Here is a 23,814-nt window from a genome sequence, read left to right as displayed (position 1 = left end):
AAGCTCTTCTCGCCTAAGGAAGGGTTCCGCCACCCTCCTCAGCCTTGCTATCCTGTCGTCTGATGGAAAGGCTGTGTGGAGATTGGTGTCTAACAACATGCCTAGATAAACCAGTCGTTGGGACGGCTGCAGAGAGGACTTCTCGAGATTTACCACAATCCCCATATCCTGGCAAAGTCCCAGAAGCCTGTCTCGGTGTCGAAGAAGGGCCGACTCAGAGTCTGCTAGGATCAGCCAGTCGTCCAGATAACGGAGGAGACGGATACCGTTCCTGTGCGCCCCCGACAAAATCAGGGTAAACACTCTGGTGAACACCTGAGGTGCTGTGGAGAGACCGAAGCACAGCACCTTGAACTGGTAAGTCTTGCTGTCTAAGCTGAATCTCAAGTACTTCCTGGAAGACGGATGGATTGGGTTCTGGAAGTACGCGTCCTTCAGATCCAGTGTGCACATGAAGTCTTGTGGTCTCACCGCAAGTCTGACCGTGTCCGCTGCCTCCATGCTGAACGGAGTTTGCTTGACAAACTTGTTCAGAGCTGAGAGGTCGATGACAGGTCTCCAGCCTCCAGACGCCTTCTTTACAGGAAAGAGTCGACTGAAGAAGCCTGGGGAACCGTCGACGACCTCCTGGAGAGCATCCTTCTTGAGCATGGTATCGACTTCTGCCTGAAGGGCTAGCCCCTTTACCGATCCCATGGCATAGGAGCTCAACGACACTGGATTCGCTGTCAGGGGAAGTTGAGATGTCGTGAATGGGACGCGATACCCTTGGCCGATCACAGAGACCGTCCAAGCATCGGCCCCATGTTGCTGCCACCTGTGCACGCAACTTTGAAGGCATCCCGCCACAGGTGGACACACGGGGGGACTGTCACTCAAGGCGCTTGCGGCCGCGGCCGCTCCCTCCAGGAGTCTTGTCTCCCCTGGAGGACTTACCGCCCCTCTTATCCTTGGCAGGAAAGGGCTGGGGCTTAGACACCACTTTCTTAGCTGCCGGCGCCTGCTTCGGTGTCTTGCGAGGCTGCTGCTGATGTTGCTGCGGAGCTGGAGGCTTGTAGGGCCGAGATGCAAGGGCCCTTTGGAGGAGGGAGTCCTGACTCGACTTCCTCCACCTCTCAGCTGTACGTTCCATGTCCTGGGGCTCAAACAAATTCCCCCGAGGAGGGATGCGTGTCTGAGCCTATTGACGTCCACGGCGGGAACCTTCAGATGGATCTTCTCGGTCACCGCATCACGACGCTTCAGTACCGAGTTGGCCCACAGGTTGGTAACCTGATGCGCCAGGAACTCGATGGAGTGAGTGCCCAAGAGGAGGAAGGTCTCCAAGGCCTTCCTATTGCTCTCCTTAGCCAGATCCTCAGAGCGCAATAGGATGCCCAGAGAACCTAGCCAGACATCCAGCCACGAAGTGGCCTGCATGGCGCACTTCGCGACCTTCTCATGGCTTAGAACCTCCGACGCCGAGAACGTTACCTGCTGGGCGGAGAGCTTCTCCAGAGGAACTCCACTAGTAAGCTCTTCTACCGAATGGTGGAGGGGAAGAGCGAGGCTAGACTCCCCCATGATCTCAAAATACCTCCTCTGCTGGAGACGAGGAGGTGGGAGGAGTTTGTTCCCGGCAGAGGAACGACTGGAGGTAGCGAGTACTGCGAGCTGAGCATTAGCCCTGGCTCTGGCACTCTTCAGCCCCTGGGACCAGGGCAGAGCCACGCTGGCCTTTGGGGGCTTCTGAGTCCCATAAACCTGATCCAGGACCGTGTCCTTGCCTTCACGGGGGTCGATCACAGGGTCTATGAACCTGTTGAGCTGTCTCATCAGGCCCAGGACCTGCCAAAAGGCATGCTCAGACTCTTGCTGCTCTCCTCCCTGCGGACTGGCAGCTAAGTCTCCTGTCCTCGGAAGTTCTTCCTGGGGAGACACGTGGACGTTTTCCCGGGGTCTAGCTGGTTCCTGACAAATACTGTACATGCAGAAGACTTCGGCAACGTCTTGGAATCCTTGGGTTCCCTCCTGGGCGGGATAAAAGACACCAGCAAGGTGGTCTGGTAGGCACCTTCCGCACGAGACGATTCTCCTCCACGATGAGGTGACTCGCCCCTTGGTGCCGAGGGGAAGACCGCCGCCTCACTGGACTCTCCCGAGGACGTAAAAGCCTCGTCTACGGGAGAAGGAGAAAACGACTGCGAAGGGGATGGGGCCTTCCTGACGGACCTCTTAGGAACCAACTTCGCCCTGGGAGAAGTCGCCACGAAGTCCACTCCTCTCCTTCTCTTCAGCGGGGGCGAGGCCGTCGCTGACTTGTGTCCTGGATCGGCGAGTGCCTGCTTCATAGCCTTCAATAACGCCCGCATCAAAGGACCAAACCAGGACACAGAGACTCGGGCGATCCTTCGGAGTGGACACCACTGGACCTGTCTGTAAAAACGAAGGGGAAGAAAGTTGCCTTGACCTCTCCGAAGGTCCTTCCTTGTCCTGCAAAAGAGACCTGCGCTTAGGTGGAGGCGATCCCGACTGCGACCTGGCGACACGCGTCCCTGCTGCTGCCGCGAGCTGCGGAACTCGATGCGAACGGGGGTCGTGCTGACGCTCGCGCGAGGGTGACATGAAAGAGTCGCGCGCGAGGGGCTGCTGGAGCGCGGGCGGGCAATCGGGCGGAGACAAACGAGCGCGGGAGCGATCGCGAGCGGGTGCGTGGGCGAGCTGGCGAGTGAGCGCGTTGGCGAGTGAACGCGTTGGCGCGTGGGTGAACGAGAGCGCTCAGGAGACCGCTGAAGGCCAGGGGACCGATACTGTCCTGGAGACCTGTGACGAGTGGGCGAGCGATGGCGAGTCGGCGATCGATGGCACGTTGGCGAAAGCTGGCACGTTGGCGAAAGCTGGCGCGCAGGCGAGCGATGGCGCGTTGGCGAGCGACCACGCGTGGGCGAGCTCATCACAGGGGACCTATGTTTCTCCGGATCTGCTGGGCGCTGACGCATAGGAGAGCGCTTGCGCGCAGGCGAAGGATCACGCGAAGCATCTGGAGATCGCTGGCGCTCAGGAGAACGCTGACGCGCTGGAGATCATTGACGCGCAGGAGATCGCTGACGAGAACGAGAACGTTGATGCGTCGGAGATCGCTGTCGCGCTGGAGAACGCTGGCGAGCAGGGAGACGGCGCATAGAAGGCTGCGCAGGAACTGTTGGCGCGACGCGCAAAGGCGAACGCTCGCGAGTGGGCTCAGGAAGAGGAGGCGCGTGGGCGTGCAGGAACTCTAGATGTACGTGCAGGAGACCGCGCTCGTTGCTGCGCAGGAGAAAGCTGACGAGCAGGATCGCGAGGGCGAGGAGAAGTTAAGTCCTTGCCCAAGTCCTGAACTGGAGTTCTAGGGCGCGTGGGCGAGCGTGGGCGCACAGGGCGCTTGCCAGGAACTGGAAGCGCAGGTGTGCGTTGACGAGCAGGAGATCTAGTGCGCTCAGGAGACCGTTGGTGCGCTGGGCGCGCAGCAGGAACAGGAGGATGTTCTTTATACTTAGGAGAGCGCTGCCGAGCAGTAGGGCATTGATCATCAGAAGAGCGCTGGCGATCAGGAGAGCGCTGACGAGCAGGAGAGTGCTGATAAGCAGGAGAGGGTTGGTGTGCAACTACGCGTGAATGCGCAGAAGGGCGCGCAGGGGAACCCTGACGCACAAGGAAAGTGTCCACACCCTGGGCGACATCCCTTTGCCCCGAAGGGACCGGTGCCCGTCGGCTGACGAGATCAGGCTGCTGGGCGTCTGCACAGGAAGTAGAAGGTCTGGAAGGCGTAGGAGAACGTGAACGATCCTCGGAGAGGTCTAAGGACGCGGCTGCTACAGACTGCTTCTGGTGAGGAGAGTCCCCATCGGAGGACGGAGGAGGAGAAGACTCGAAAAGGCGCCTCTTGACACCCTTATAGGTAGACGGGAGGCCCTTGCGGCGAAGCTGACGATGAGCCTTACGGCGAAGGCAGCCACGAGGAGGTCGTCAGGATCATCAGTCCTCCGAAGAGGAGTCTCAGTCAGAGTGCTCCCCCGAAGGGTAGACTTAGCCGCAGGAGAGCCCGTAAGACCCCCTTCCCCCTCCGAAGGATGTACAGAAGGGGGAGGAGAGCCTTCAGCAATGTCATTACCATCAGGCGCCGCAGAGGTTTGACCAGACTCGTCGGAAGCCTCTGCCACCACGACGTCGACGATAGACAGAGGATCTACCTCTGCTATCACCGGCGACTGCTTGACAGCGGCCCCCAACTGAATAAGGTCAAACAGGGCTTCCTTGGAGGGCAGGCCCTTAAGCCCCAAGGAACCCCAAAGCTGATAAAGATCATCATTATACATGGAGTTAACATTATCAAAATCCTCCCCCGGAGGAGGAGGGGGAACCACCCCGCTATGGGAGGCGACGCCCTCTCCCGCACCCTGAGGTCGGGAAACAGAACTAGGGCCTGCGCTCCTACTCGGCGGCCTCTCACTAAAAGCCAGACGAGGGGGAGCTTCGGAGGAAGTTTGGGCGGCGGAAGAAGAGTCCCGAAAGCCTTCCTCCTTCAAGGCAACCCTCGAAGGAGAACGGTCTCTCTTGGACTTCTTCTTACACCGGCGGGCAAACCTCTCCCACTGGGAGGCAGACCACTCCCTACACTCACTACATGTATTTTCACTATCACACCGTCGGCCTCAACACGGCGGGCAAAGGGTGTGAGGATCAGTATCCACCGCAGACATGAAGGTACCGTAAGGGCGGCTGGCAATCCCAGGGCACTTGCGCATGATGAACAGCAAAGGGCGAGGCCAACTTCAAACACACAAAGTCTGAGGAAAAGCAAAAAAAAGATTAAGGCTGACAAAAAACGAGGACGATAGACAGAGACGTCTGTTCATCCTCCGAGCCAAAAGTGAAGTGAAGCAAATCACCGGTGTGGGGGGGGGGGGTAGGGGAAGCAAGCTACCCCTTCCCCTAACCCCGCTAGCTAGCGCGGGGGTAGTTAACCCTCGCTAAAATCTATTGGCTCGTCAATTTCAGCTACGCCGAAAGGTAAACCCAATGTAAAGAGCGTGGTTTGTATTTCGGTTACGGAACAAAGTAAACTTTTTAATGGTACTTTTGCATTAAAGTAAATTTTACTCATATATGAACAATGGACACAGTACTGTATCGGTAATAGGTACATACTGGTTGAATCCACAGCAATGGCATCAGTAATCGAAACCCCCGTGGCAAAGGATATCTGTCCGAACAGTAACAAGAGGATGTACACCCAGAACTCCCAGTAGTGCCATGCAGCTTCACACTTCTGCCCAGAATAGTTTGCTCGTGAACACTGCAAACTGCAACATGTTTAAGAATAGGAGTCTGTTAATATAAACTTTTTTTCTGCAATGATTGAACTCAATTTGGAGAGTCAATCCTGCCTTATTTCTCTACCATTAAAAATATCCAAATGAGAGAGGCAAGAACCTGTGTCTTGAAGTTTAAAAAATAAATCTACAACAATAACATATTAAAGACTATGCTGAACTCACATAATGACATCCATTCAATCAATTTTAACAAACATTATTTTCACTGAAGGAAGCTTATCTGTATACATTTACATACTGTACTGTACTTTAAAGCTAATAAAGACTAATGACTGAAGTCTTGTTCCTAGTAATTCAGCCAATTCATTCAAATATATCAAGAACTAACTACACATGTATAATTCTTGAAACATACCTTACATTTTCACTCATATAATCCCAGGATATGTCTATACCCTCCAAGTGATAAAGATGACCTTTGGCAATGGCATACGGAGTTTCAGTAGAGACTGTCCAGTTGAACATCGTGACATTGTTATGGTCAACCAAATCTTCATCAGATGGGAGAACATCAGATGGGTCAGTGGCTATCTGAAATTCTTGATTCCCATCGACTTTCTTTGCTTTAATATTTCCTCGAGAACTATTCCCACTGACGCACATCCACGGTTCACTGCACAGTGTTACGCAATCCCACGCTACAGCTATGTAACAGCTTCCTGTAGATGGTGACTGAAAGATCATTACTTCAACCCATAATATTCAAAATAGAAGCAAGTTAATAAACTAATTTTAATTTCTTCAAGTAGTACATCAAAAAATCCTCTTCAATCAATGTGTTCCCTTTTGCTACATAAGGAAAGTTTAGTTTTACACAGGGCAAGGTAATTTTTAAAAATAAAAGTAAAATCACCTAATACATAAAACAAAGCAAACAAAAACTCTAACATTAACAATATATGAACATCTATCAACTTTCATACAATCTTATAGCCATTGAGTAAATCATAACAAAGAAAATTCAGCTCTGTAACACTAAAGCTTTGGATATAGGACCATGAAAGCTTTAATTATTAGCTATAGTTAAGACTTGATAATTGTCTACAAGGCTCTACAGTCTATAAGAAAGCACCTAAAAAACAATGGTCATATAAGTGTTGTTATCACTTTGGATATCACCTCGCCAATGTGACTTGGCGTTACCAGGAAAGCCTATTATCTTCAACAAGCAACAATAAGCAGAAGACAAAAATAATTACCCACCCCTCAAAATAAAGACGAAACAGTCATATAGACTGACTAGATTTTGAATTGCTTTAAAAAAAATATTCATTCTGAAATGGATGGCTGGAAGAAATATCTATAAAAACAGTTTGAATTGAGATAAAAATTGGAGAGAAATTTGGCTTGGGTAATGTTGCATCCAAAGGTTAAGATTTCAACAATATTTTGAACTCATGCCTTCCAAGGTTTTATTTTAGGAATTAATGAAATACTGTATTCCCAATCCAAAACAAAAATGATCAATTACCAATGCATTTTAGAAAGCTCAATGAATAAAAAACGTAAACAGTTAAAAAAAGGTTTTTGTGAGATTATCAACAACTAACATTGGTACAGTGTATGTGTTTATCCTCTCCAAGCACAAGATATATACAGTTTTGTTTTCAAATGAATCACAAAATGTGGTTATTGTTTGAAAATAAAATAAACAGAGATTATAAAAAGGACAAAAGTTAAATACAAATGAGAAACATTAGTTAAAAAAATACTTGCAGTAAATTAAAACTCAAGAGGAATTAACAATACTTTCCACTAAATTCAAAACAAATAAAAAGGACACAATACTGAAAAAGAATAAACAACTTCAAGAGAAAAAAATAATACCTATGGACAATGTATAAGTTTAAACACATCTGCTGTTGTTTTAACACCAAGGTATTTAATAATTTAGGTATCCTTTCTATTTTGGAATATGAGCTAAAAAGATGTCCAATGCCCAAAGAAGTTACATTTGCTATAAAGTATATACCAAGAAATGAGCGAGTGAAAATTAGGTTTCATAGTAAGGAGTAAAGGAAAAGTGTCATCTTCCTTAATGAACTTCATAATTTTTACCAAGAACCTATTTATATGCCTTAACTAAGACAACATTTCAAATGAGCTTGCTATTTTGAATGGCTCACTAGTTTGACGAAGGAGTTTTATCCAGTGACAGAAACTTAACTTATTTCATTTGACTTTAATGCTCATAATTCATGCAATTTGTTAATCATTAATCTCCACTGATGACTGAGTTTTGTTTGCATAGAATTTACCGTGCTCCTTAAACTTTCCTTATGGAAATAATTTTACAACATGAAGAGCAGCTACGTTTATGACACCAACTATTGCCATACCACTGGTAATTACTTCTACATTTTCAAAAACTTTCCCATACAACTGAACAATTACTTTCTACATTTAAAGGCGCTCTCTTTTATAATATGGCTGGCAATCTTAGAATCAAGCTACTGTACTTATATGAGTATGTTCAACTACAAAATACTCCAGGTAGAGTACATAGAGCTACACTAAATAAATTCAGGTAAACACTGAAAAACACAATAGCAGAGGATATTGTATACAATAAAATTGATGAGTGATTTATATCCTTGAAACCATCAAATAATGTTGTACAGTACTTGATTTTGCCCCTCTCAACAGCTATTGCTTTCAAACTTTACTCCTGTCATAATCAGAAATCCAAAAATTTTGAGAAGAGAATTGCCACAGCTAGACTAAAATAACTATGAATCCTAGAATTATTTAGATAGCCTTACTTCCCACATGAATATTTTTGGAACTACAAACATAAAACCAAGAATGAAAAGACAAACTTTAGGATAATCATAAATCAGGCAAACTATGAACAGTACCAATGAAGAAATTCTATATCAAAATTCCAGGCTGCAATCATTGAAACTCAGATGATATGCTAAATTAAATTTGCATACAAAACAAAATTGAAATTAAACCAATGTATGATATCTGATCCATCATACTTTAAAAAAATAACCATTTTGAATAAGGGAAATTATTTCAGTCATTGGTGAAGATAAAGCCTTTACCTTTCAGTACTGCACTTACAATCAAAGTATATCTACATATATCCTATCTTATTGGTAATCATCCAAAATAGCTTAGTTTTCAGACATTATCTTAAGCTCCATTTCAAGAACATGAACTTGGCAAAATAAAAACAGGTAACCCCTTGTTCTCTCATAATAATAATTCCATGCAAAAAAACTAAATCACCTTATAAGGCTAATTACAAAACTGGACAAAAAAAGCAAATTAAATTTTTATTGCATTATATGAAAATAATCTACCAACAGAAGCAAACTGACCAGCATCATGAGTCAACAGCAGAGGCTGAGAAGTGAAATCTGCCGTGGTAGCCCTGCTGTCCTCAGGGAAGGATACCTTGGAGGGAGCTTTGTACTTCACAGATGCCCTTACAAGCTGCCCACTGAGGACGGGAGTCTCTTTCATGGGCGGAATGAACCACACGGAGGTATAGCAACAAACCATCAGCGTTAGCGTGACCAGAAAGATGCCTTTCCTGTACTTGGGGAAGGTGTCAGCCAAGGCTGCTATGATAGGCTTCCCGAGCACAGTCGTGAGGAGGGTGATCGCTGAAAGTGTCCCCTGGACGGCCACAGGTATCCCAAGCTGCGCTGCTACCACTATGATGAAGGGCAGAATTGGGGCCATACCTGCGATAAGAAAGGTCACAAAAATTAGCCTCTGTTAAAATCCTTTTTTTATTTAATTAATTTTCCCATAGTTTACACTGACCTAAACAAAATTTATACCAGAGCAAAATGAATCTAAACAAATAAAATATCATCAATACCAGTATTATTGGCCAAGCTACAACCCTAGTTGAAAAAGCAAGCTGCTACAAGCCCAAAGGCTCCAAAAAGAAAAGCAGCTCAGTGCAGACATAACAAATAAACTATATACAAGGAGTAATACTATATACAAAGAGTAATATTAAAACAAAACAGTATATAAAATATTTTCATATCAGTAACAGCATTAAAATACATGTCATGTATAAACTAAGAAATAAGATTTAGATCAACCTGTTCAAAAACAAGTTTCAACTACTGTATGCATCATGCACAAAGAACTAACTGAAAATGATGTCAGAGATTAATACAGTATCTAGACCAGGAATAACGACTCTAATAGACCAATAGTTTTTGTCCAACAATTCAAGATAAGACCAAGCAACTTGAGACCTGAAAGGGAAAAATACTTAAAACATGGCAGATTGAAAGATTCAAAACATTTCCTCAGGATAGACTAATCACCAATACTCTTATTATTATTATTATTACTATCCAAGCTACAACCCTAGTTGGAAAAGCAAGATGCTATAAGCCCAGGGGCTCCAACAGGGAAAAATAGCCCAGTGAGGAAAGGAAATAAGGAAATAAATAAATGAAGAGAACAAATTAACAATAAATCATTCTAAAATAAGTAACAACGTCAAAACAGACATGTCCTATATAAACTACTAACAACATCAAAAACAAATATGTCATAAATAAACTATAAAAAGACTCATGTCCGCCTGGTCAACAAAAAAGGATTTGCTCCAACTTTGAACTTTTGAAGTTCTACTGATTCAACCACCCGATTAGGAAGATCATTCCACAACTTGGTAACAGCTGGAATAAAACTTCTAGAGTACTGCGTAGTATTGAGTCTCGTGATGGTCCTCGACCTACTTACAATCGTACTATCAAGAGTTTTGTTAAGGTTCAACTTCATCTCCATAATTTTCATCATGAACTTATTTTTGTTATCTCTCTATAAAAGGATTCAGCAACCACACATCAATATTCATGAGATGGAATTAAGGCAAATAGAGTAGCATCATCTGCATATGCAAGGAGTTTGTCTTCCAAGCCAAACTACAAATCATGCATAGTATTGTATGAAAAGTAATGAGCTAAAAACACTACCCAGAAGAACACCAGATATTACATTCCTATAGTCATTATGATGCCCATCAACAACTCTTTGTAATCTATTACAGTAATTAAAAATTCAATAGTGATGCTAAGAAAAGACCAACCTATTCCCAAATGTTTAAGTTTGACAAGAACCTCATGATTAACATGGTCTAAGGCAGAACTAAAATAAAGACCAATCATACAAACTTCCAGACCAAAATCAAGAGATATCTGTACAGCATTGCGCTGCACTGTATTCAAGAGGTCCTTCATTATGATCTCTGAAATCCAATTGATGACCATGCAAGTTATGCAAAACAGTGATGAAAGTAACACTATTTGCAATTCAGGAATTGATTAAAAATTTCAACTAGAAAACTAAATCTGAAAATACAGTAATGTAGCTATTTTCTTTGTCAATACTATTGCCAAACCTATTGACAAATATAAAAATCCTGCTGGTTGCTTTAAGTCTACAAATCTCAACTGCTTTTCCTTTAAAAAGTACACTAATATACCAGTACTAATTTACAATCACTGGTAGAGTCTGATACACTACCTTTTAAGGGCAAAGCAAACACCCCAACAATAACATTTTTCCTAAAAGTATTGATTTTGTTATGGAAATAGGAGGCATTTAATGAACAGAATAAGAAAGTAAATATCTGTGCAATAACCTCAGCCACAGATAAAACACAATCAGATGCTGACAGTACAAGACAGTAGAATTGATTTTAGAACTGAGTAGCAATAGGATAAGTCATGGTACTGTTCTTTAAAATTGCCTCATAAAAGGCTAGATGCAATAAGATTATAAGATGAATGCTGAACATCTAAAGAAAATATCGGGCACACATACTATCAGAGTTGGTAAAGTCTCTCTAAAGAAAGTCAAAGGATAAAATATAAATTAATTTAATAAAATAAAAAACTTTAGGCGAAAATATCACACAGTAGTGTTCTAGACGATTTATTCCAGCCGTGACCAAGTTGTGGAATGATTTCTTAATCAGGTAGTATCGGTGAAACTTCTAAAGTTCAAACTTGCAGCAAATGTTTTTTATGTTGAACAAGCCGACATAAGTCTCTTTTTATAGTTTATATGTGAAATATCTATTGTAATGTTTCATTTCAATTGTTCATTACTTCCTTGTAGTTTATTTATTTCCTTATTTCCTTTCCTCACTGGACTATTTTTCCTTGTTGGAGCCCTTGTGCTGAGAGCATCTAGCTTTTCCAACAATGGATGAAGCTTAGCTAATAATAATAATAATAATAATAATAATAATAATAATAATAATAATAATAATTTGGCTGTTTTACCCAATATAACCAATTACGCAGCGACAATCAATGTATTATAACCAAAGCCCTATACTTAAGAAACAGCAGTAAATGCAGTCAGATTCACACAAAAAAAAAAAAAAAAAAAAAAAAAAAAAAAAACTGCTACGCAGTAAGAACGCTGCGAACAAAAGGAACGGGTTCAACAGAGACGGACAATAATATGGGGGTAGAGGATGTGTAACGCCTCCTCACCCATCCTTCTCCTTAGATCCCTAGACTGGGTTAAGTCTATTAGGGGGTATCTATGGTTATCTATAGATACGTCCCTGATCATACACGATATCTTAAGATAGTCGTTCCGGGGGTTAGAACCCCGTGATACCTGACGGTAATGCTCTTATAATATCACTCACAGAAATATTATATAGTAGGACTCGAGCCCAAAAATAGATTTTTCCTACGTCAAAAGACATTTTTTTTTTTACTTACTCAACACTTTCACTGTTCACAATAATTTCCCATGAAAAAAAAAATAATGAAATTAAGACTTTCAATGTTTCAGCAGTGCAAATTTCCACCATAGGACTTCATTTTTGTGTTAGACATTCATGCCCTTTGTTCTTTTTATTCGTCTCATCATCTTTTATTTTTATTCCAAAGTAAAGCTAAACTGAAACCCAATTATCTTTTAGTTCTTCTCAACTGATATAACATCAGTCTCCGGGGTGGGGGGAGGGGTTATCTGTGGGGGTAAAATATCCCCCCTTCTTTAAGGAAGACAACATATAAATTCTGACCCCACTTGAAAAGAAAACATATGCTGGAAATGAAGCTACTATATTAAATTATAAAATATATACTCAACACAAGCAAGTATAAACTAATATAGCAATAGCTTATGTATTTTTAATTAGAATCGAGGTCAGCTCATTAAAATTTAGACTGACGCACCCATTGTTTATATACAAAGTCGGTTAACGCCAAAGCTTGCATCATCTGCCTGCCAGTTTTCAACATTTTTTCCTGCATTTAAGCCTTTGCTTTTCCTATTACACAATATTTTCCTGCAAATATATATAATGTTTTAAAGTTAAAAATACCAGAAGGTTTCGCTGTACTTAACCCTCAAGACATAGCTAATCAATTCATAAATAAAATAAGACATATGGCAATTATAAATGTTGCTGTATCCAGAGGTAAGCATTTTCTTCTTCAAATTAATTTCCTTATTGAATATATATCCTTCACCATCACTGCTCATCTCATTTAACTGTTATTGCTTAAAAAAATATTTCATACATTCAACAATCAATTTACACAGCATAGTGCCCTTATATATTTAAACTTGCTTTCTTGCCATTCACTTACTTATTAAACCTTAAGTATTTAAATCCGCATTGATAAATGGCTTTAATTATTAAGGTAAACCATTATTTTAGACTCAATGGAGTCCTTTAAATACTTTAAAGTAATGCACCATAAAATAATAAGTTTATTTTTGTCCTTGTTACTTATACTGAACTGTAAGTTTGTATTTCAAAGCAGGGTTGCCAGGTTGGTCTTTTTCAGGCAAAAAAGAAAAAAAAATCGAATTTGGCCTTTAGTAATATCATGAAAAATGGTGTGCCTTAAATACTGTGCTAGATTTGTTGTCCTTTTCCTACTGTTTTGACGTTGTTACTGTTCTTAGAATGATTTATTGTTAATTAGTTCTCTTCATTTATTTATTTCCTTATTTCCTTTCCTCACTGGGCTATTTTTCCCTGTTGGAGCACCTGGGCTTATAGCATCTTGCTTTTCCAACTAGGGTTGTAGCTTGGATAATAATAATAATAATAATAATAATAATAATAATAATAATAATAATAGGTTGGACTTCTAAAGCTTCTGTTAATTAGAAGCTGTCCTTTTCTAAAACATATAGAAATACTAGCAACTTAACTTCAAAGACTGATCAGTTTCTATAGCGTTAAGTGGAACTGTACATTGAGCATGTCACGGATATGGTAGGCCTACCATATTTTAGCCAATCTGTCAATTGTGGACTTACAAACTTGTTGACTGACCAATTTTGATGAATCGGTTATCCTTTAACCTTGTATTCCTATTAATACTGTGTTAAAATACACCAAACATCATATAAATTTATTCGCTGACTTCGCTCGCTAGTGTTAACCATACCACTACATCATCTGGCCTCGGTTACTCCTCCGAAAACTGCTACATGACTAATCTAAAGAGAGAGAGAGAGAGAGAGAGAGAGAGAGAGAGAGAGAGAGAGAGAGAGAGAGAGAGAGAGAGACTAATCTAAAGAGAGAGAGAGAGAGAGAGAGAGAGAGAGAGAGAGAGAGAGAGAGAGAGAGAGTTGACAGGGGATAATATTTCAGCTAGATTAAGCTTACAATAACCCTCATATCAAGGTAGCCCACAAGTCTGATAAAAAATACTGTGGTGGTTGACAGACCTGGTGTGGGTTTATGTACTTGGCCTAACCAACAGACTAGTGCTACCATCTTCAGCAATGGAGAAAAATTAAACCGTCTGAACAATACTAATTTTCTTACTGTAATAATTTGTTTCACTTCTCAGTTAGTGTGTACTATAAGATACAAGACATAATTTATATTATTTCGTTGAATTTGAACAGATAAAACTCAAGGTTTCATAAATGAAAATGGATAAAACGTTAAAAATGGCATATTACATCATTCTACCACATTACTTACTTGTCAAGTGAAATAACATGAAATGTGTGTGAGCGTGTTCATAATTAAGTGTCATTTTATTAGATGTTTTTAAATAGTTTTCTAAAATCTAAATGACAGAGAGAAACTTGACGAAAAAACTTGCTTGAGGGTAAACTCGGGCACACTATTCTATCTAATTTCTCTACCTCTTATTTTGTTAGTTTTTTATAATTTACATAGGAAATATTTACTAAAATGTGGTTACTGTTCTTAAAATATATTATTTATCCTCGTTTCCTTTCCTCACTGGGCTATTTTCCCTGTTGGGGCCCCTGGGCATAACTATAGTATCCTGCTTTTCCAATTATGGTTGTAGCTTAGCAAGTAGTAGTAGTAATAATAATAATAATAATAATAATAATAATAATAATAAAACAAAGTATAGAGTATCCCATTCCCCCACCGTTACTTACATCCCAAGAAGAAGAAGTAATGGATTTTCAGAGGTACCAATCGTCTATTGATCTTCATGGCTGTCTTGGTAGGAGGTTCAGACTACCTGCAATTAAGAAAAAGGGGTTACAAAGACTTACTGGGGACAATAGACCGCGCAGATGGGGGGAGAGAGAGAGAGAGAGAGAGAGAGAGAGAGAGAGAGAGAGAGAGAGAGAGAGAGAGAGAGAGAGAGAGAGAGAGAGCGTAATCAGTCCCTGTTACTCATTCATTTCCCTAAGACTTTTGCTTTTCTTTAAAATCTCATCTATATAGAGATGATACATATTGATTTTAATATGTATCATTTCACCACACTATATTGAATCAATATATAACGTGAGTATGTATTACTTATTTATCCATATATATATATATATATATATATATATATATATATATATATATATATATATATATATACAGAATACATATATATATATATATATATATATATATATATATATATATATATATATATATATATATATATATATATATATACAGAATACATATATATATATATATATATATATATATATATATATATATATATATATATATATATATATATATATATCACCCACGAAAGGCATTTAATACCGAATTCTGTCTTTGAAATATACAGTATATCTACTTGGAATTCATTTTATGGTAACAGCTTCTGGCCGGATAGAGATTCGAACCCCCACCTGTGGACCGGAAACCGGTAGAGTTGTGCTGGCATGGTTTCCGGCCCACAGGTGAGGGTTCGAATCTCTATCCGGCCAGAAGCTGTCGGTAGAGTCGTGCTGGCATGGTTTCCGGCCCACAGGTGGGGGTTCGAATCTCTATCCAGCCAGAAGCTGTTACCATAAAATGAATTCCAAGTGGATATACTGTATATTCCAAAGATAGAATTCGGTATTAAATGCCTTTCGTGGGTGATATTTACATAGATTAAAATCACGTGTGCTTGTGATATATGTTTACACACACAATATATATATATATATATTATATATATATATATATATATATATATATATATATATATATATATATATATATATATATATATATATAAGAGTAAACAATCATAATAAAAGCTCATGACAAACCAACAATAATAAATGCACGCGTAAACCAACTGTGGTATATACAAGCTTAGAAATAATAAATATCCACTATAAATATATGTTCAAATTATTAGCAATAAATATATACACTGAAACAACCGATTTGTTCAGGTCTATAAAGTCATATTACAGACTTTTGAAGGACCTCTGGTACTGATCAACAACCAGCATATTGTTGTTGTTGTAGATTACCTGGCCCTTGCGGCCGAGCACCTTCTAAGCTACAACCCTGGTTGGAAAAGCAGGATGCTATAAGCCCAAGGGCTCCAACAGGGAACATAGCTCAGTGTGGAAAGGAAACAAGGATAAATAAAATATTTCAAGAGAAGTAACAGAGTTAAAATAAATATTTTCTACATATACTATAAAACTTTAACAAAACAAGAGGAGAGATAAGATAGAATAGCGTGACCGAGTGTACTCTAAAGCAAGAAAACTCTAATCCAAGATAGTTTAAGACCATGGTACAGAGGCTATGGCACTGCCCAAGATTAGAGAACAATGGTTTGATTTTGGAGTGTCCTTCTAGACGAGCTGCTCGTTTTTCTTCCTCTGTTTTGTTAGTTTTTATAGTTTATATAGGAAATATTTATGCTAATGTTACTCTTCTTAAAATATTTTATTTTTCTTTGTTTCCTTTCCTCTCAGGGCTATTTTCCCTCTTGGGGCCCTGGACTTATGGCATCCTGCTTTTTCAACTAGGGTTGTAGCTTAACAAGTAATAATAATAATAATAATAATAATAATAATAATAATAATAATAATAAGGCACAGGGTGTGGGGGGCCATGGTTTATTCTTTTGACTAATAAGGTTGCTACTTTTAAGAGTGAATTGAGGTACAGTGAAACGACTGTGTCACTGCACAGGGACTTCTGGGCCCCCTTTCTGAAATAACTTACCACTCACTATCGTGGTCTCGGTTTTTAAACCCCGAATTGTCACTATGTGAAGTGCTTTTGTGCGTTAATTATGGGCAGGAGAAGAGTTTAACATCTGAAATTATTGCCCAGATACTTTGTTTGAAGAATAATGGCCATCAAACGAAGGAATTAGTTAAAAAGACGGGTGCTATAGTGCTCCCAAACGAAAGTGGCAGTTGAATGACAGTTCTTCTTAATATGTCGTATATATTCCAAATAATTTCGTACCTTCACGATCTCTCGGTGAGGATACAAGAAAACAATTTGCCCAGCTTGACATTTGCGTATTAACTGATTTAGCGTGTCCAACTAATCCTGTTCTTCTCTGGGAATGGGTGACCTCCAAATATTAATCTTATGATTCTTTCTGGGTTTTTTGTACCTACAGACTTTTTCAGTACAATTTATTTTTTGTAATCATTTTAAACACATACACACAAACACATACATTATATATATATATATATTTATTTATATATATATATATATATATATATATATATATATATATATATATATATATATAATATAGATGTGTATACACACACACACACATACACACACACACACACACACACATATATATATATATATATATATATATATATATATATATATATATATATAATATCGTATATCATATTCACTCAGATAAAGATGAAAATTAATAAAGACACGTGCGCCTTGATTTTAAATGCATTAGAGACTTAATTTATTCCAATTTCTTTTCCATTGGCCACCTGGGAAAAATAGCCGAAAAGGGAACTATATCCGGGATAATCACCGACGGAACTGCCCCACCTTTAAGACCTTAATCTCCAGATAAAATGACCGAAATATTTAAGATTCGATGCGAAAAAATAAGCTCTCAGCTGCCACTTTCGTTTGGGAGCACTATAGTGAACAGAGTGTGAGGAAGTATGTAGCGAAGTATAGGGAGGGAGGAAGCTCCGAACTTCAAAACCTTTTGAAACGGCCTGGACGAGTCAGAAAGACTAGTAATAGAGCTATAGTGCTCCCAAATGAAAGTGGCAGCTGAGAGCTTATTTTTTTCGCATCGAATCTAAAATATTTCGGTCATTTTATTTGGAGAAGCCCTAAAGCAGAGGATGGATTAAGGTCGTATAGGCGGGGCAGTTCCGTCGGTCATTATCCCGGATATAGTTCCCTTTTCAGCTATTTATCCCAGGTGGCCAATGGAAAAGAAATTGGAATAGATTAAAAGTCTCTAATGCATTTAAACAAGGCGCACGTGTCTTTATTAATTTTACATCTTTATCCGAGTGAATATGATATACGGCATATATATATATATATATATATATATATATATATATATATATATATATATATATATATATATTCACATGTATGTATATATATATATATATATATATATATATATATATATATATATATATATATATATATATATATATATATTCACATGTATGTGTATATATATGTATATATATATATATATGTGTGTATATATATACAGTATATATATATATATATATATATATATATATATATATATATATATATATATATATATATATATATGTGTGTGTGTGTGTCTATATATATATATATATATATATATATATATATATATATATATATATATATATGTGTGTGTGTGTGTGTGTATATGTATATATTCACACATATATATATATATATATATATATATATATATATATATATATATATATATATATACATATATATATATAAAAATATATGTGTGTGTTTGTGTGTATGTGTTTAAAAAGATTACAAAAAATTCCAGTGTACTGAAAAACTCTGTAGGTAGAAAAAACCCAAAAAGAATTAAATGATTAAGATTTAGAGGTCACCCATTCTCAGAGAAGAACAAGATTAGTCCGACACGCTAAATCAGTTAATCCGCAAATGTCAAGCTGGGCAAATTGTTTTCTTGTATCCTCACCGAGAGGTCGTGAAGGTATGAAATTATTTGAAATATATACGAAATATTAAGAAGAACTGTCATTCGACTGCCACTTTCGTTTGGGAGCACTATAGTTGAGATACTACGGCTAGAAAGTTATGAGGTCCTCTGACTGGCCAGACAATACTACATTGGATCCTTCTCTCTGATTACGGTTCATCTTCCATTTGCCTACGCATACACCGAGTAGTCTGGCATATTCTTTGCAGATCGTCCTCTGTCCTCATACACCTGACAACACTGAGATTACCAAACACACCTTGTTCTCTCAAGGGGTTAACCACTGAAATGTTATTGTTCAGTGACTACTGTCCTCTTAGTAAAGGTAGAAGAGACTCTTTACCTATTGTAAGCAGCTCTTCTAGGAGGACACTCCAAAATCAAACCATTGTTCTCTAGTCTTGGGTAGTGCCATAGCCTCTGTACCATGGTCTCCCACTGTCTTCGGTTAGAGTTCTCTGGCTTGAGGGTACACTCCGGCACATTATTCTCTCTTATTTCTCTTCCTCTTGTTTTGTTAAGGGTATTTTATAGTTTATATAGGCAATATTTAAATTTATGTTGTTACTGGTCTTAAAATATTTTATTTTTCCGTGTTTCCTTTCCTCACTAGGTTATTTTCCCCGTTGGAGCCTCAGGGTTCATAGCATCCTGCTTTTCCAATTAGAGAAGAACCCTCGTTTAACAGCTCGTATTGTTAAATAATCGAATCCTGGTGTGTTTCGAGTGTGTTCTGTTAAAACCGTCAGTCGCCGCGTGTACGAACTTCGTTACAAGTGTCACCGGGTAAAAATGGAACCGCTTTTGAATTCGAGCCTTAAACAAAAGCGTCGGAGAATTGATTTTTGCAAATAAATATCTGACTCGGAAGGAAGAAGACTGGCTCGACATGCATTGCTCTGGTGATGCAACATCTGCAGTAACAACAGGGAGAGAAAGGCACGTGTACCGTCGTGCCGACAGTGATCCTTTCGACCGTGGGACTGTTAAACCGGTTAAAAAACATCAGTTCATTGATAGTTTAGGGTTATTTTTTCTGCTAAGAGTCTAGGATCTTTTGTTGTTCTGCTCAATAACACAAGGGCGAATGAATTCGTTCATTACGAGTTATTAAACGATAATTTGCCGGGGTCGTTTGAACTGACAGGAGCCAGCCTATTTCAACAAGACCTTGAGACTGGCATGAAAATAGCCCCTATATTAACCCCATTAATCATCTGTGGTACGTAACCGAGAAGGCTTTGCAAGGCAAGGACATTAACTCCCTCCACAAGCTTAAAGCGGCTATTACAGAGGCATGAGCAAATGTGTATCTCTAGATACCATTAATAATCTTTCCCTATCCCTGTCTGAAAGTCTGAAGGTTGTAAAAGGGAAGACAATCCATAAGCAATATCAGAGGTTAAAAAAAATATGCATTTTTTCATTTAAAGACACGATTTTACTCTATTGTTGGTACAAAACCCGTTAAAGTTAATAACCAAATTTAGATAAATACAGCATGCATGTCTTAATATAGTAAATTCACTATTTCATTTAAATTCAAACACGTGCGTGCAGGTGTGTATATATATATATATATATATATATATATATATATATATATATATATATATATATATATATATATATATATATATATATATATATATTAATAATCAGAGATACAATTTTTATTGCGATTTAACGATGCAACAATTGGTATATTGCTACCACGACTACACGATATCGGTAAGGGGTTAGCTATGATGCAATATCTGTCATATTATGACACTGCGGACGAAATCATTCCGCATGCAACCTCGCTTATAATCATTGAAGTTTATATAATTGACCGGATATCTGTCTATACGTTGTCGAGTAATTGTTTCAGCAAATAGAGTACGCTACTACACAGCAGTTGGTATTCCTCATTATAACACGACATGGCATTGTTTTCCCCAGTGTTAAACGCTACGGTGGATAAACTAAGACACGAATTAACAGCTGAATTTAGAATCAATCTGTACCATTAAAAGGTAATCACAGCAGTGTTGATGTCATTCGTAGGTCTATATGGGTGACGTCACATAAACACGCCTATAATCCTATCCATCCTGGTAGATGGGGCCTCCTGAGGGGGGGGGGGGCTTAGGGTGACGTAACGCCGGCAAGGTCTGAGATGAATCCGGAGGGAAACGATGGCAAATGTTCAAACAGAGGGACAACTCACCTGCGGAATCCAGGGCGTGCCCACGACCCTGCGAACGAGATGAAGTAGAAGAAAGGGAGGAAGGGGAAACCGAAGAATGGCCGTCGGAGCACGTAGGGAAACGGCGAGAAGAGTCATCGGCGCCATGCACTGAACACTCCCGATAAAGGTCTGGGGAGATGGACCGGGACAACACAAGGGTGACCAGACTAACAACACAACTCGTGGTGTTGTGCCTCCGGACGTCTTCTCGACCGGGTCCACACACACCAGCAGCAGTCATCTATGCCGCTTTCTGCCTTTGCCGCCTCCGCTGCTGCTGCTGTGGTTCAGCGGTCGATGGCTGCTGCTCTGCTGTTTCCTGCTGCTGCTCCTCATGATGACGATTATTGCCCCCCCCCCCCTTTCTCTCCACCGCCTACCTCTTCTGCCAGTGCTTTCGTAGTCGCGTTATTTCTGAAGATTATAGATGTGGTCTTTCCGTCATTGTATAATTTAAAGGCGCTGTGTAGGCCTATCGAATATCATTTGTTTTATTTTTATCAGGAAAAACACATTTACAATTCATAACATCTTAATATATTTACATGAATAATATTTTTTACTTGACAAGTACTGTATTTACCGTTGCAACTTTTATTTTTAATCTAATTGTTTTTAAATAAAAAAAAAACTATCGACTCGTGAATACTTTTTGAACCAAAGAATATTTTCAGATATTTCTCTAGAGGTTTCTGTCCTGTGGCTTATACTAACTAGACCAAATCGTTCCATATGACGAAACTTGCCGTTGTCCATTTAAAATAAAAGGCCATAAAATGTGTTATAAGAGAGGCTCTAAGTATAAACGAGTGAAAATGACCGTCGATTTGAACGGTTGAAGTGACGTCATATGTTTTTCGTCATAGTCAGAGCAAAGGCCAATCATCTCGCTGGTAAACATCCTCGTGGAATATAACATATCATGTTCAGACATCTCTTGTCTGATTTAGGATGTATAGTAATCATTTATATCTGCACTGGCACTGTCTATCTCCCACCGCCCCCCCCCCCCACCCCCTTCCCCCATTCCCCCCACAAAATCCCGAAAATCGTTAGTGGAAGTTGGAAGACTGCGCATGCGCGACAGTCCGCCATTTTGTGAATGTCTGTGGCAACAGCCAGTGGAAAGCCAGGGAAGAGGCTAAAATCTTGGTGTCTGCAGTAGACCGATGACATCCGTCTGAATAGGACTAAAGGTCGGTGTTTAGGAGTGGGTAAGGGTACTTCAGTCGAGTCCTCAAAGCACTCCATATGTTGATAATTAAAGGAAACATTGAAACAAGGTTTGTTCGCAAATTTGGGAGTTTTCCTTTTTTTTAGCATTTCATCCCGGGAACACGCCAAAACGTCACCGTAATCAGTCGAAAAGACAAACGTAGGTTTGCAAAGAATGTAATATGTTCTTGCACATCATATATCCTGTACAACGCTACGATTGCACCTCCCGCAAAATTTGCCAATACTAAACTTTTGCATTGTCGCAACAAATCATGGTGACGAGTGAAAGGGTCTTGAGCAAAGGATTTTGTAAATTCTTTTTGGACTTCTGGACATCAGAGTAAACCGCCCCATGAGAATCGTAGGCTGAGGATACTTGGTGAAGTGGCGTGTGTCTTGCTAAAAACTTCATTTTGCTTTTTTTTCTTTCTTTTTTTCAAAGGGGGTCAAAAGGTGAGTTGCGTTTACGCCAAACGAGAAACTTCAGACGGTCTGGGGAGGAACAAGATGAGGGTTTGTTGACGCACAATATAAATAAAACAATTGTGTTTCCTTTTTCTTTAGTCTAATGACGGTATTCTGAATAGACCGTTGTTGTCCTTGCTCGTATCGACTACAGTGATTTGCGATTTAGAAAAGAAACACAAAATTCTCAATATGTCATGTGTTGACGGGATAGGAATTATATAACTGAGACGGCAGAAGTAAATTATTCATTCAAACACCATTTTAGCAATGAATTATATTTTCCTTTCTTGTTTCCACTGGAATTGAATAACTGAAAGCTCGGTTGCTGGATAAGAGCAAACATTTTAAAAGACTCGATGTACTTACCGGGGAAATATGTTTAAAATTGATATCCAGTGACAGATGGAGCCTACAGGTTTTAAAGCTCCTTATAAGGGATACCCAGCTCCACGTACAATTACATAAACTTGAAACCTGCTTAATAAATATCGAAGTATTTTATATATATCAATCACCGGAAATCCAAGCCTTGGCATTGAAATATGATAAGATATCTTATCGGTAAGTCGGAATTATAATACAGAAAAAATATCGGATACCGATAACATGGAGGATTTTGGTGTCTTCTTATCGAAGCAGTTGAATTTCGACTTCAATTTTTGTTATTGCATAAGTTTTTTACTTTATTACATATTTTAATTCTCGAATTTAGTGTTATTTATTCATTGGTAAATATGAAATCATTCAATACAATTTCATATTCAAATGGACAATTGAATAATTTAAATAATTATTTCCATCATTATTGCTGCGATCTTTAAATAGGACGTTTTAGGAACAACCTTTCATAGCGGGAAACTGACAATAGAGGTGATGTTTGTTAAAAGTTATTTAGTTATGAAAACAAATAACGAGATACAAAAGTATGAACAAAAACTGGATTGGGAGAAAACAAAGGGATATTGTTATTATTATTAAGAGCTAAGCTACATCCCTAGTTGGAAGAGCAGGATGCTATAAGCCCAACGGGGGAAAAGAGCTGAGTGAGGAAAGGAAATAAACACACTAAGAGAGAAGTAATGAACAATTAATGCATATTTTATGATCAGTA

General features: G+C 39.5%; 1 protein-coding gene across 8 annotated transcripts in view; it reads right to left on the bottom strand.

Annotated features, from left to right (window-relative positions):
• Positions 1-23,814, bottom strand: part of LOC137620611 (uncharacterized transporter YwbF-like) — a 146,515-nt gene that overhangs the window by 27,085 nt on the left and 95,616 nt on the right. For 5 of the 8 annotated variants that reach the window (XM_068350900.1, XM_068350897.1, XM_068350902.1 and 2 more), the window contains 4 exons: positions 14,751-14,836; positions 8,684-9,052; positions 5,710-6,013; positions 5,167-5,321 (listed from right to left, as the gene is read on the bottom strand). In XM_068350900.1, coding sequence (XP_068207001.1) covers positions 5,167-5,321; positions 5,710-6,013; positions 8,684-9,052; positions 14,751-14,808 — 886 coding nt within the window. In that variant the 5' untranslated portion in view covers positions 14,809-14,836. Of the gene's footprint in view, positions 1-5,166; positions 5,322-5,709; positions 6,027-8,683; positions 9,053-14,750; positions 14,837-20,996; positions 21,401-23,069; positions 23,202-23,814 lie in introns of those variants that run through there. The other 3 variants (XM_068350901.1, XM_068350899.1, XM_068350903.1) reach the window with 3 other exon arrangements.

Source organism: Palaemon carinicauda, chromosome 27, assembly GCF_036898095.1.
Source record: "Palaemon carinicauda isolate YSFRI2023 chromosome 27, ASM3689809v2, whole genome shotgun sequence".
Lineage (NCBI taxonomy): Eukaryota > Metazoa > Arthropoda > Malacostraca > Decapoda > Palaemonidae > Palaemon > Palaemon carinicauda.
The sequence above is the reverse complement of the archived record's forward strand: the minus strand, read 5'-3'. Positions and strand labels throughout refer to the sequence as shown.